At 40.9% G+C, this 15,308-nt stretch overlaps 1 protein-coding gene across 1 annotated transcript; it reads right to left on the minus strand.

Moving 5' to 3' along the window:
• Window positions 1–526: 526 nt before the first annotated feature.
• LOC135932610 (NACHT, LRR and PYD domains-containing protein 12-like) lies at window positions 527–15,077 on the minus strand. Its single transcript, XM_065470092.1, has 4 exons — window positions 14,489–15,077; window positions 8,545–8,668; window positions 1,759–1,897; window positions 527–568 (listed from the first exon to the last, which is right to left on the minus strand). Exons 1-4 carry the CDS (start codon window positions 14,964–14,966, stop codon window positions 527–529), a joined length of 783 nt encoding a protein of 260 aa, XP_065326164.1. The 5' UTR covers window positions 14,967–15,077.
• Window positions 15,078–15,308: the final 231 nt, after the last annotated feature.

A 15,308-nucleotide genomic window follows, 5' to 3' on the forward strand; every position in this document is an offset into this window, starting at 1 on the left:
TGTTGATTGAGCATTTATACACCGAGTATTGTCCTTCCTTCAGCCCAAAGATTAAAAGAACTGGGAGATTTTAACAAAAGGAATGAAGTCCATGGTGGGGATGCAGAACAAGGACCAAAGATGAATGTGATGCTGAATCAGCAGAAGACTTGGACTCATTTGATTCCAGCTTTGATATCATTGATTTCAATGAAGAGCTTTGTGACTGTAGGAAAGGGCTGGTAGCTCTGAGAGTCCCACTGATGAGGTGTTTGTGTGGAAATCTCTTAGTGGGACCAAAGAGAGAAAAAGCCCTGGTCCTGATGCTATGGGAGGGAAATGATTGAAGTGTGCTGTGAGGAACTGACTGGGAGATTTTCACACATTTTCCAGTCCTCCTTGGAACAACAGGAAGTTCCCAGCATATGGAAACAAAGGTTAAGTGTCCTATGGCACTCAGTGATGATGGTCCTGTGCCCCCTCCACCTCCACCTCTTTTTAAAGGAACTGTAATCTGAAGCTTCAAATGGAACTAAGACTTCCTCCACTAGGTGGCAGTGTCTGAGGAGAAAGTGTTAGTGGAGCTCGCCTGGAGTCAGAAACAGGAAGATGCAGGATTTGGGCTGAAATGGGGAAAAGTAGTTAGCACTAGTGCCTTAAAGCAAGAAGGTTGTAGGTTGAAGCTTGTTGGTCAGCTGGGCCCTTCTGTTGAGGTTGGATGTTCTCCCACAGTCCAATGAAATGCTGCTTAGGTTCATTGGTGCTTCCAAATTGGCTGTAGGTGTGGATGTGAGAGAGTGCTTCTCTGTCTCTCTCTGTTGGCCCTGTGATGGACTGCTCACCTGTGCAGGTGGACCACGCCTCTTGCCCTATGACAGCTAGGGTACAGGCTCCAGCCCTGTGAGCCTAAGCTGAATAAACAGTTAGCAAAAATGATCCATAGATGGCCTGAAATCCCCCAGTTAGCAGTTTGGTAGATAGCTATGACATGCTAATCCCATCCAGCAGCTGTATTCTACCTGTAAGCTGATCCCTGCTGAGCCAAAGGACCGGCACTTTTTAATATACAAATTACAACCTTTAATAGAAACCTATTGGTCAGCATCTTATTAGCCTGCTGTTAGCTTCATTACACAGAAAACTGATAGAAACGAACAGAGTTCATAAAGAATAAAGAGAAATGTGATGATTTAAAGCCTTTGAAGTGCTTCAGATGATCTGTGTCCACTTCTGTCCACTCATTCATTCATGTAAGCTTCTAATGCAGCTTTGATCTTCACAGTCTGCTTCATGAAACTCATTCTAACCCTGAATGTCAGAGTCTTCCTCCTTCTCTTTCCCATCATTCATGCTGGCAGTGGAGGAGATGTTGGATGTTGGACTGTGTTTTGGATGATGTGTGTATGTTTTGTGTTGGACTGCTGTTTGTAAAGCAAATAGCTATTTTGGTTTGGATTTCAGTGACAGACAGACTTTAAGGTGGAATGAAGAGTTTTAGAGTTTCACAGTAAATTATCCAGTGGAGGATTTTTTTTCTTTTTTGAAGGTTTGAAATGTGAACATTGTTCTGCTACAGTCAATGGACTAAACCAGAGAAGACGAAAACAGACTTTACCATGAAGATCCTCAGTGTGGATCAGTATCAGCCTTGTGTCTGCAGTTTAGTGTCAGCACAACTTTCACATCATATTCATCTCAGCACAACTAAAACATGGTGACTGACCTCAGAGTTTCAAGTCCACATCCCCGACTCTCCAGAAAACCACACAGATGCTTCACTCCTGAATCCTGCAGCTTGTTCTTAGTAGAGAACCAGGAGTCATTACTCAGGTCCAGCTCTCTCAGATGGGAGGGGTTGGACTTCAGTGCTGCTGCCAGATAATGACAGCTGATCTCTGACAAACCACAGTTCCACAATCTGCATAAAGAATGGAAGATGTAAGTTTATTAGACAAAGTGTGTGCTTGAAATCATTCAGTAGAGAAAAAACACTGAAGTTTTCACATTAAAGTTGTAGGTTTATCATAAAAACGTGAAAAAAGATTTGAAAAACTTGTGTTTTTCATTTAAAGAAGCACATAGCTTCACTTTTAAAGGTGAAGTGTGAAAGAAATGGACATATTTGAAGTCCAACACCTTTTTCCAGTCACATTATTAAAGCAGACAAACTACAAGCTCATTTTCATTCCAACAAGTCATCTTCTAACCTGGACTAACAACACTGGTCTCTATGTGCAGCAGACCAGTGCTCAGGGAGCGTCTACAAAGTGCAACACTGAAAGAACATCACACACAAATTTGCTTCCAGCACTTTCACACAAACATCTACTGTCATTATTGTCACCAAACTCTGTGGATCCTTTATTGCAAATTCAAATGTGATTCAAATGGTCAGACAAAAGAGGGTTATGAGGAAATATGATGAAATGTTGTGTATTAGCAGGAAGTTGTTGAATCATTTTCCTCATGAACGAAACAAAATGTTTAACAAACATGTTTTTACCAACTCAGTGTTGGACTTTGATCAGCAGGATAACACTGATGTTTAAAGGCTTTTTAGTCATGCTGTGTGAATATTTATGGATGATGTTCTTTCAGTGTTGCACTTTGTAGACGGTCCCTGAGCATTCGTCTCACAGCCAGCTGCACATAGAGACCAGTGTTGTTGGTCCATGTGGGATTAATCCAGTCACACAGGATGAGAGTAATCATAGAGGAACCCTGGGTAATGATGAAGCACAAACTACATTTGTCATGAATCAAGCTGATGGAGTGTTTTGGGGGATTTCCTGCTTGTATTGTTGTGCTGATGCAAATGTGTGCTGACAGCTGCGAGTTTGTTCTTCAACAGTCAATGACACCTGAACAACGTGTGAACTTTGGACCCAGACGTGTAACACAATTCAACCCACCGAAGCATCCAACCTGAACAGGAAACAGAGACGGCTCGCCTTTAAAGAAAACAATGCTTCTTTTGAACACAGCATCAAAGAAAGTCTACAGTATACAATAGAAAAGACTGAAAAAAAAGTTTTGGGTTGTTTTTAAATTGGGCAGAAATGAAACTACACTAAGCTCAAATATGTGACAGACATTTAATCCAATTTCAGTTTGGCCTCATCCAGGGCCAGATTATCCAACACACACTCTGACCACTGTATGTCCAATTATTAAAGAAGGAAAAGAAGCCGAGCATTCAAATCCAGCTGGCTAGGGTCCATCAAACATCTGTGCCCAGGGCTCTGTAAGCTGAACATCCAGCCTTGGCCACATGGAGCCATCATGGATTTAGTGTGAACAATAAAATAGGCAGTGATGTTTCAGTGCTTTGAATTGTGTTACACAAAAATAAGAAAAGCAAGGTTTTCACGTTGTTCAGGCAGAATTGAGCATTGAAGAATGAATTCACACGTCAACAAACATTTTCATCAGCACAAGCAGGACAACAAAAGCAGGAAATTCCCCAAAACTGCCTTTTCTCAATCTACAACTTCAACAACTGACATGAATTATACTTCATACACAGACCCACAGTCTCTGATTGCCCTGAAATCTCACTGACAGCCAATATAATTGTTTTCTCTGTATGTATTACTCTAGGGTCTACCTTAAAATATAAAGTGCTGTATAAATAAAATTGAACTGAATTTTCCTGTGCCTGCTTTGGATTTCAGTTTTATAGACTTTGTGTTTCCTCATTTTTGAGTTTTCCATTTAGACCAATAAACGCTCCATTTTGTCACTTCCTGCCTCTGTACCTTCCACCTGGGTCGTATGTATTTAATGCATTGTTTTCATGTCCATTATTTTATAGTGTGTTGGCTTTTCAAAGCACATTGTGACCTTTGTCTATGAAAAGCACTGAAATACATGAATCTATTTCTGCAAGGCTGCTTCCCTTTAAATGTAGAGAAAACATCTCCCTGTAGTTGTCCATTTCTACCACAACTCTGATTATAACACAATGATTTCTTTTCTTTTGATAAAGCTAGGGTAACAGTTTCCCCTGGTTCCAGTGTTTGTTTCAATCTAGCATAAATATGTCCTTGGCCTCTTTATACAGAGATTAATCTAATCTTAATCAGTATCAAAGGAAGAACAATGTTTTCCACTCTTAAATATCCTGAGATATACATAACTTGTTTCTGGGTAATTAATATAATGGAACAGGCTTCAGAACTTGCCTTTGAATCCTCTGGTTTAAAGATTTCTTCAGCATTAAAGTAATCCAGTGAGAGTTGCCAGTATTCCGCTGCTACACAGCAAACAGTAACTGCTGATAGTTCATTCAGCAAACTTCATTTTCAAGTTGTAAATAAGTAAGGTTTAAAACAATGCGTATGCTGCTGCCATGCCAGAAGTTGGTTTATCGCAGTAACTTGAACTGTACATCAAACTGACCAATCACATTTGGACACTCTTCCTTTGGGCTCCGCCAACTAAACATTAAAGAGTCAGTTGATTTGTGTGAGCAGGATTATAGAGCACAGAGTTACCAGTGAGAGCATGGCTGTATCCCAATTCACGGTCTGCAGCCTTGAAGGCCACATTTTAAGGCCAATTATGTCACAGCGACGCGACAAAGGCTGTCCCAATTCAAAGGCTGCTCCAAATGTGGCCCACAAACGTGTCCTTCATTTCCCCAAATTTGAAGGATGGTTCGGTGTGTCCTTTATGGCCCAACCTATCCCAGAATTCATAGCGCGGTGGTGGGTGTGGATAATTTTGTGGGGCGTCCGAAGAGTAAACTTTCAAAAGTAAGCACTGAATATCATGTCACTTATTTATGTGCAAATGTTTAATAATGAAGAACATTAAAACATTACTGTTGACCACATGTCGGCGAAGTTATGTGACATTAGTGATGTTAGCACTTAACTTGGTTTTAAAGCCTTTTCTTTAAACATATATATATTGTCGACCTTATCTTACAGAGAATGTGATGATTTTATGGATAATTAAAGTCAGTCATATATCCACAAACACAACAAGCTGAAAGTCAGTGATGCTGCTCGGTTTGCAGTCCTGAATATCACGGCACAAGCAGGATTCACTGCACTGTTAATGTTAGCTATGTTATATTGCTGCCTCTGTTCGGTGTGTCGAGCCAAACGGACTTTAACGTGTGTTTGAACGAGCTGACGGTTCACTCGTTAAGCTGAAAGAAAGATGCTTTAATCACAGGAGTCACACATGTGTCCACTGTACCATCTGGAACTCTTCTTGTTTAGCACTCGTAATAACACAAACACTAAATCCTCCTTCTCTTGTGCTGTTTTGTAGCAGTGTGTACACCTGAGACTGTCACCTGTCTGTCTGTCCTGCATTCTCTCTCTGTTTCTTTCTCTCTGATTGTGGAATAAAAGTATGAACATGTATTTATAAGTTACACTTGTGTTTGAATCCTGCAGCTTATCACACATTTGATTTCCATGTGTGACAACTGCAAGTGTCCAGAGTGAGGACAGACTGAGGGACCCACTGTTGCACATCATCTGTGAGGCTTTGCACCCCTGATGATCCACCAGGACAAACTCAGCAGTGTGTGAGGAAGAGGAGGAGGAAGAGCCAGCAGCAGCTGACAGATGGAGAGAATAGACAGACAGACTTTGTGAAGGACTGCTAGGAAAGTTTAAAATAACTAATTGTCTGTCCTCAATCAGTCGTATTAGGTAATGTTCAAATAATTTTATCATTCCAGTGTTTTCAGTGTGGGAGAAAGTACTCAGGGCCTTCAAGTTACACACTATGAAAGGCAGCAACAAGTTTAATGTTCAGAAACCTAAAGTACGTATCAGCAGCAGAATGGAGCTGAAAATAAATGTCCATGATTGTTTCAGTTCTATGAAGCTTTGAGTATTTTGGATTAGTAGCACTGCTGTGTTTGTTGCATCATATTGCTGTAATTGTTTATATGCTTTATATATTTTGAGGTATAGTGTTACATCATATTCTATAAGGATGCTATGTGTTTGTATACCTTCTTAGTATACATTCTAGACCAGCGGTCCCTAACCTTTTTTGCGCCACGGACCGGTTTGTGCCCGACAATATTTTCACGGACCGGCCTTTAAGGTGTCGCGGATAAATACAACAAAATAAAACTAGTGCCGGTACCGGAAAAAAGAAGATTTATTCATAACACACGTGAAAAGACCCAGGAAAACCGAGTTAACGATAAAAACGATAACAAAATAACACTGAAAACCGATAAAAACCCTGAAAACCATACATTTCACACCTGAGCCTCAACTCTCGCGGCCCGGTACCAAACGACTCACGGACCGGTACCGGTCCGAGGCCCGGGGGTTGGGGACCGCTGTTCTAGACCGTCCCATTTCACAAGCCTCGCACTTCCAGCCTTTTCAGTGTTCGAAGACACGGCCCACTAGACTGCAAAGACCGCGTCTTCCAAGGCTGCAGACCCTGAATTGGGATGCAGCCCATGAATCTGCTGCACTGCTGAGGTCTACGTGTGCAGGTTGTTGAATTAAGGAATTCAATTCTGCTCATGGTTACTTTTTTATGATTAACTTTTGACAAATGTAATTCCACAGTTATCTCCCAGTGATTCATTGCTCTGTGTTCCAGTTTTTCTTAATCAGCTTATCTGACTGTGTGGTTAAATAGTCCAAAGGAAATGACCTCTCCTTTTCTGGATCATTGTTTCCTCAGCAGATATCTTGAGGTGAAGGAAAGGTGTGAAAGAGAAGCTCTAAGGACTCAGGAAAGGGAGGAGTATTCAAATCCAACTTCTAGATGATGAACTACAAATTTTCATCTTACTTCAGCCCAATGTGCTCTGTATTGCTTTATGCAGGTCATGTAAATGGGAATGACCAGTTAATTTCACTATAAAAGGTTGGAATTGTAAAGAAAAACAAAACAAAACAAACATACAAAAAAAAACAGAGCTCATAAAATGAAATAGAACTGATTTTTATTTTTTGGTCCCCCCTTAAGAAATGGTGCAATGTAAATATCTTCCTTTTTGATCAGGCTTTTTGTTTCCAAATTCATATTCAGGCCCCCAAAGCCTTCTTTTTGTCACTTTCTCACCTGCCTCTGCATCTTTCCCCTGTCCTCAGGATTCATTTAAAAAAAAAAAAAACCTTTCAGAGCATTTCAGGGTCAGGGTCGTGTGTATGTTGTCCATCTCCACCATCACTCTTCATCTCGCTCACTGAGTTCAAACATGATACATTTGCTGTCTGTACCACAGACATGCCTAAGATCAAGCTTTTCAGTCTGTGTCTCTTTCAAACTTTGAACACCCTCGACTCCTCCCCTCATATCTTAGCTCCTCACACCAGAGAAGTGAGCCGGGGAATTAAGGCAACAGCTGTTTAACAAAATCAGACATCCTCACTTTGGAGGCTCATTTTAGATGAATATCACATGAAGAGTTTTGTTACAGCCAAACTACAGCTGTATGTTATGATGTCAGGTGTAACATTTTAGGGGGGTTGGGTTCCTTTTCTATACTTATACATAATTACATTTACAGTAAGACTTCCCTTTACCCTGTCAAGACCACCACAGTTCACTTCAATAAAACTTTACTTAAGATTTGTTTTCATGTTTTGATCCAGCTATGGTAGCCATTTCCCCTGTGTCCAGTCCTTGTACTAAGCTAGACTAAAAATGTCCAGTGCTGGTTAGTTATTATTGTTATTTATGATCCCCTACATTAACCTAAATTAAAATATATTCTCCAGCTAGAATAGTGTTTCTGTTCCTGTTCTGTTATTGTTCATGTCACATCTGTATGAAAAAAAAAAACCAGGAAGTGAGGTTTATTCAAAGTACAACTGCATTATCAAACTGTCCCAGCATATAAACCTGAAATCTGTGTGGAGCAGCTGATCTGTACGATGTGCAGAACACAAAACATTATTTACCATCAGTTACTGTGTTACTGAACCACGTGGGTGTATGAAGCATTGCTTTTAGTTTTAATAGCACATGGCAACATTCAGACATTAATCTAAACAGTAACGCTTTTATTTCTTGAAGAGTCAGCAGAGAAGTCACTCACTGTGAACGCAGTGATGAGAAAAAGAAGCTTGAGGAACAGACATTTACTCCCACTGGGCTTAAATCTAGGACTCTCCACCATTTGACCCGAGAACTGAAGAAGCTTCTCAGATGAGAGTTGAAACGTCTTCAAGCAACTTAAAGAAGTCTAGATGCCTTTCTTTCCAAGCTCCTTAAACAACCCACATCACTGTTGTCTGGATCAATTGGGAATCAGTGACACCGTGAGCAGAACAACTGAGAGGAGCAGGCCTCTTGTTGCCTATACTGACTGCTGTGGAACAAATGGCCTGCTCATAGGTGTGTTAACAAACCATGCCACAGAAAACATGAACCAAACAATACTTATGTCTTCCCAATTAAACAAAATATGTGACTGTAAAAAATCTTCAAACAGTAATGAAGAATCTCCTAAGCCATCCAAAAGTAAATAAAAGGTCATTTGCCAATTCTAAAAAGCTTGGTTGTTCATAGAATGATATCATTCAGACTTTAAATGATCAGCAGTGGGAACGTTTGTATCCTGACCTGAGAGTTTCCAGTATACAATGTGGACTCTGCAGTGCAGCACACAGAAACTTCACTCCTGAATCCTGCAGGTCATTGTTACTCAGGTCCAGCTCTTTCAGACGAGAGGACTGGGAGTTGAAAACTGAGGATAGAGCATCACAGATTCTCTCTGAGAGGTTACAGTGACTCAGTCTGAAAAAACAAACAAACAAATAAATTAAATTGGTCAAATTGTTATGATAGGCTGTGATGTAGGCAGGCCGGAAAGGTGGACCCAAGAGCAGGACTAAAAACCGGGAGGTTAAACTCAAAACGCAGCTTTATTGCAGGGGAAAAACTCCTCATAAACAAACTCACAATAACAAAACAAAGCTCAGAATAGAGAAACTAAACAGGAGTACGAGACAAACACACAGCTTGCAGAGGGTAGGAAACATTAACGACGCAACAGAGGACAAAGGCAAACACAGGGCTTAAATACACAGAGACCTGATCAGGGAATGGGGAACAGGAGGGAGACACAGCTGGGAGAAATTAGGGCTAACGAGACAGGGGGAAGGAAAACTAAATACACTGACATAGGACTGGGACTATCAAAATAAAACAGGAAACAAGAAACAAATCACAAGGATGCAAACTTGACACTGAACTAAACCTAGAATAATAATCAAAAAAGCACAACTTAAAGAATCAAAGCATAAATCATAATACAAAAAATATACCAAAATATAAGAAACTTAAAAAGCTGGGTCAAAATGACTGAGAACCGTGACACAAATGATGTTTTTTTAAATGCCAGCATGCAATACAATTAATGGCTTCATTAAAACTCAGCTGTCCTTCTATATCAGCACTTACTCCTTGTAAGCTCCACCTGCTCCACCTTGTGAGTCAGAAGACAAGAAAACAAACTGTAAATCTAGTAGAAAAATAATTTCTGACTCATGATTGGAAATGTAATCTTCTCAAATCCATTTGTACATTTTAGAGCCTGATACTGAAATATAGCAGTGGACAGCATGGACATTCACAGCAGCAAAGATTACAGAATACGACTTTGTTCAGTAAATATTACACTCATGCTGTCAAGAAAAACCAAAGGTAGGTAAAACTCTGGTTGTTGCAGCCATCCAGTAAGACATGCTTTGTACTGTTCTGCTGCAGTTTGTGACACCTGTTGGATGAGTTTTGAAGGATGAAGAAACAAACACCTCAGTTCAAGTTTTTCTTCTAAACTGGATGTAATTTTGGCAGCCGAGAGTGTTTCACACTCTCTCCCAGTTAAAAACAGAACACAACAAATAAATAACTTTACCTACTACTGCTATATAAATAAAAAAAATAAAATAAACTTACTTTTATCCTTATCATTCAAGATTGTGAAAAGATTATCTACTCAGAGAAAACTGGTGATTTTAGATGAGAGAGATGATTTGGAAGATGATGAAGGGGAAGAGTTTTTAGAACTTGAGGCCTTTTGTCTTCACTATATAGGACAGAGAAGACAGGAAGAATATATACATGCATAAAGTCCACAAAATAGATATGCAAGACACAGAGGAAAACTCTGCCCATCATGTGTGTTATAGGCTGTTTGGAAAAGGTTATTGTTTCAGTGGTGCTGAACTACAGACTGACATGAATCTCTGCTCAGTTGATGGTTATGATAATATCCTGTTGTCTCTTTGTTCTTCTATTCTTGATTCTGTTGCTCCCATCAAATGAAACGCCCTAAAATTTACTCTCATTGCTTACTAAATGATACTAGGCATGCCTTATGACGCGTTTGTCCCTGTGATGAGAGAAGGTGGAAAAAAGATAAACTTCAGGTCTTTTATGATATGTTATGGACCAGTCGCTTAAATTTTCAAACTGCTGCTAGAATGGCCAAGGCATCTTTTCTTTCCGAAGTCATTCTGGGTAATGGTCACAACCCCCATATGCTATTTAAAATTTTTAATTCTGTTGTTAATCCCTATTCTGATATGCCTTTACCATATTCACAAGCTCTTTGTGAGCGTTTTTGAATTCTTTTTTTAGATACGTTTTCATCTCTAAAGTCTTCCTTTTTCTCTGCTTCTTGTCATGTTTTTTCCTCTGGGTGTACTTCAACTTTTCATCGATTTGAGCCCGCGTTACTTTCGACTCTTAAGCAGTTAGTTGATCAACTAAAAAACACCAAGACTGTGTTTGATATTCTCCCATCACTGATTGTTAAGGACTGCTTTGATGTAATTGGACTGAGTATTCTATTCTTAATGAATTTTTCTCTACTTTCTGGATTTGTCCCACTGGCCTTTAAGCATGCTGTAGTCCAGCCTATTCTGAAAAAAAATCATCTTGATTGTTATGATCTCTCGAACTATAGACCGATTTCGAAGCTTCCATTTCAGTCCAAGATCCTGGAGCGACTAGCTCTTTCTCAGCTTCAGGCGTATTTAGACGCGAACAACATTGCAGAGAAATTTCACTCTGCCTTTAAGCCATTGCACAGCCCTGAAATGGCTTTAATTAGAGTTCTTAATGACCTTCTTCTAAGCACTGATACTGGACGCTATGTGGTCCTGGCTTTATTGGAATTGTAATCGGAAGGTTGCCGGTTCGATCCCCGGCTCGGACAGTCTCGGTCGTTGTGTCCTTGCGCAAGACACTTCACCCATTGCCTACTGGTGGTGGTGAGTGGGCCCGGTGGTGCCAGTGTCCAGCAGCCTCGCCTCTGTCAGTGCGCCCCAGGGTGGCTGTGGCTACAATGTAGCTTGCCGTCACCAGTGTGTGAATGTGTGTGAATGGGTGGATGACTGAATGTGCAAAGTGCTTTGGGGTCCTTAGGGACTAGTAAAGCGCTACACTAATACAGGCCATTTACCATTATATCTGCTCCCTCTTAGGGCAATTTTTGAGAAGTATAATATTGCCTTTCATTGCTATGCCTATGACATACAGATGTATTTTGAGATTACTGACGATCTTACTATGTCTTTTCATTATTTTCGTGAATGCATGCGTGAGGTTAAAGAATGGTTTAAAGGTAATTCTCTTGTCTTGAACGAAAAGAAAACTGAGTTCGTGGTGTTCTGTGGAGGCCTGTCCTCCTCCCTTCTCCGTAGGTTGCAGACTGTCAAGAATGTGGTGGCACGCCTTTTGACGGGTAGCAGGAAATTTTCCTCTATTACTCCTGTTCTTGCTGGCTTGCACTGGCTGCTGATTAAGTACCGTATTCAATTTAAAATGCTACTCTTCACGTACAAAATCATTAATAATTTAGTGCCGAGCTACCTTAATGAACTTCTTAGATCTGCTACTCAAATTCTTCTGGAGCAACCTCATTCTCGGCTGAAGTCTTGGGGCGACCATGCGTTTGCTGTAGCTTCCCCAATCTTGTGGAATAATCTTTGTGTTGCTATCCGGGCGTCTGATTCTATGCCAGTGTTTAAATCACGGTTAAAGACTTATTTATTTAATCTTGCCTTTCCATCTAGTTAATATTTGGTGTATGCTGATATATTTTTATCTGTTATGCTTTGATTGCTACTTTTAGGTATTAATGACTGTCATGGTTTTTATATCTAATACGTGCTGGGTCCTTTCCCCTTTTCCCATCTCCTTTTTTCCTATGTTATTTTTTAAGCACCTTGGTATACCGTTGGTTTTTTAGTGTGCTTTATAAATAAAAAATTTTTTTATTATGAATCTGTTTAACTTATAATTAAGCTCAATAAAATAACTATTAATAGTGGTGAGACTGTGGTGCAGTTTATCATCAAAGGCTGACAAAGAGGCACCACGCTGGAAATAAATGGCATGAAGTCTGACTTGGGTTTTTTGTTGTTGTTATTGTTTTTGTTTGTTTGCTTTTTTAATCAAGATAAAATTTTATGGCAACCATAGCAGAGATGACCAGGGAAGGTGTGCTTAAAGGGGAAGTAGCTAAAACAGCTCATTTTAGATTGAAGATGAACTGAGGTGCTGCACCAAAGGCTTTACCAACATTTTGACAACAGTGTGAAAGAAAAACTGGGAGAAAAGCAGGTTCAGGGAGGGACAACCCTCTGCTGCAACCAGTTTGGAGTGAGGGGAGAGAGCAGGCCAAAAAAACAAAACAAAACACTGTGGAAGACAGAGGCAGAGTTTAGTAATCAATTCAATTCAACAGCGGAGCATGAACACATGGAAAGTGGTGAGTGAAGAAGTAATGCTTAGTACATCCTGGGAAGTGCCCAGAAATCTAAGCTTAAAAAGTGTAACTAAGGATGCTTCTATGACTGCAATGATTCACTGAGTATTTCAAAGAACTTAATTATAAAAAATTCTCAATGCAAATGCTTTGTTTAATGCATGTGTCACGGTACTGGGTCGTGAGGCCCAGTGTTTGAGTTCCAATGCATATTTTTGTATTCATATGTTATAGTTCAACGCATCTAGTTGATTTCTAGTTTGCAGTTTAGTCCTTAGTTTCTTAGTCCCTTTTGTCATCTCTCCCTGGTCCGTGCGTCTACCTGTCATGTTTCATGTCTGTGTGGCTCTTGTTGTCAAGTTCGTGCCACGTCTATGTCTCTGTGTTTCCTGTTTTATTTTGGAAGAGTCTGGTGTTCTTTGTTCATTGTAGTTAGTATTACGCTTCCCTGTATTGTCGTTATGTGTCATTCTAGTCAGCTGTGTTCTCATGTGTCTCCACTTCCCCTGATCACCTCATGTGTGTATTTAAGTCCTCAGTCTTCATTTGTTCGTCGTCGTGCCGTCTGTTCAACTTCCCCGGTGTTATGCCAGGTTTCAGGACTCTTTGCTGGTCATGTCCATGTTGCTTACGTGTATACGTTTCATAGTTCTTTGTTGTTCCAGCACAGAGTCCTGTTCATACTTGTCTCAGTCATATGCATCATTGTCACCTTGTCTTAGCCTTCCCTTTTGTCTGAGTTAAGTGTCAGTTCTTAGTTTTCCCAGTTCAGCTTCTAGTTAAGTCTTGCCTCGGTGCTTTCAGTTGTTTGCCACTTTAATCAGCCCAAATAAAGGCTCGCTTTTCATTTCAAGTTCAGTACTGTCTCCTCGTCTGTGTCTGCACCTGGATCCTCACACTCCCACACAAGGTCTGCCCTCCGCAGACCATGACAGCATGAGCCACCACACATGTAAAAGCGAGTGTTTCACCAATATTTGTGACAAAAAATAGACCTGCAGTAAAAATGTATCTAGGAGCATGCATGTGAATATAAAGTATCACAACATCAGGCACATGCAGCCCCAGTTTTAAAAAAAAAGACTAATAACAGAACAGCAGCAGTGATGATCATAGTTTATGGTGGATTCAGCGTCTCGAGGACACCAGGTTCTTGAGCCATCAAAGAGGTTACAGTTGTATTGGAGAAATCCCAAAACTTTATGATACAAATTCTTACAAAGGTAGAAAGCCTGGTGAAATAAATTACTGACACAGTTGGATGTTAAAAGAAAAGACATGAGTACAAATGTACTTACAGAGCTTTGTTGGAGGCTTTGACCACTGGCAGCAGCCTCAGAAGAGCCTCCTCTGAAGCAGAGTATTTCTTCAGGTCAAACACATCCAGATCTTTTTCTGATGACAGTAAGATGAAGACCAGAGCTGACCACTGAGCAGGAGACAGTTTATCTGTGGAGAGACTTCCTGATCTCAGGGACTGTTGGATCTTCTCCACTAGAGAACGATCATTCAGTTCATTCAGACAATGGAACAGATTGATGCTTTTCTCTGCAGACAGATTCTCACTGAGCTTCTCCTTGATGTACCGGGCTGTTTCCTGATTGGTCTGTGAGCTACTTCCTGTCTGTGTCAGCAGATCTTGTAGGAGAGTCTGATTGGTCTGCAGTGAAAGACCCAGGAGGAAGCGGAGGAACAAGTCCAGGTGTCCATTTGGACTCTGTAAGGCCTTGTTCACAGCACTCTGGTGGAGCAATTTTAAACTCTTTGTCTTTTTAAATAATGTATAACATGTTGAGGTTGTTTGTTCTTCCAGCAGATTGAGTCCAGAGTTGATGAAGGTCAGATGGACATGAAGAGCAGCCAGAAACTCCTGAACACTCAGATGGATGAAGCAGAACACCTTGTCCTGGTACAGTCCTCTCTCCTCTTTAAAGATCTGTGTGAACACTCCTGAGTACACTGAGGCTGCTCTGATATCGATGCCACACTCTGTCAGGTCTGATTCATAGAAGATCAGGTTTCCTTTCTGCAGCTGATCAAAAGCCAGTTTTCCCAGAGACTCAATCATCTTCCTGCTCTCTGGACTCCAGTGTGGATCTGTCTCATTTCCTCCATCATACTTGACCTTCTTCACTTTGGCCTGAACCACCAGGAAGTGGATGTACATGTCAGTCAGGGTCTTGGGCAGCTGTCCTCCCTCTCTGGTTTCCAGCACATCCTCCAGAACTGTAGCAGTGATCCAGCAGAAGACTGGGATGTGGCACATGATGTGGAGGCTTCGTGATGTCTTGATGTGGGAGATGATCCTGCTGGCCTGCTCCTCATCTCTGAATCTCTTCCTGAAGTACTCCTCCTTCTGTGGGTCAGTGAACCCTCTGACCTCTGTCACCATGCCACCAACACAGTCAGGAGGGATCTGATTGGCTGCTGCAGGTCGTGTGGTTATCCAGAGGCGAGCAGAGGGAAGCAGTTCCCCCCTGATGAGGTTTATCAGCAGCACATCCACTGAGGTGGACTTTCTAGGGTCAGTCAGGATTGTAGTTTTGTGGAAGTCCAGAGGAAGTCGACACTCATCCAGACCATCAAAGATGAACACAACCTGGAAGTC

The sequence above is a fragment of the Pelmatolapia mariae genome, linkage group LG3_W (genome assembly GCF_036321145.2).
Source record: "Pelmatolapia mariae isolate MD_Pm_ZW linkage group LG3_W, Pm_UMD_F_2, whole genome shotgun sequence".
Classification (NCBI taxonomy): Eukaryota; Metazoa; Chordata; class Actinopteri; order Cichliformes; family Cichlidae; genus Pelmatolapia; species Pelmatolapia mariae.

What these genes read in the sequence shown, in the direction of transcription:
- LOC135932610 (XM_065470092.1), bottom strand. Translation starts at nt 14,966, where the DNA reads ATGTGCCACATCCCAGTCTTCTGCTGGATCACTGCTACAGTTCTGGAG. An exon ending in TGTATACTGGAAACTCTCAG is followed by an intron (nt 1,898 to 8,544) that starts GTCAGGATACAA and finishes TTCTTTATGCAG; the next exon opens with ATTGTGGAACTGTGGTTTGT. An exon ending in ACAAGCTGCAGGATTCAGGA is followed by an intron (nt 569 to 1,758) that starts GTGAAGCATCTG and finishes TTCTGACTCCAG; the next exon opens with GCGAGCTCCACTAACACTTT.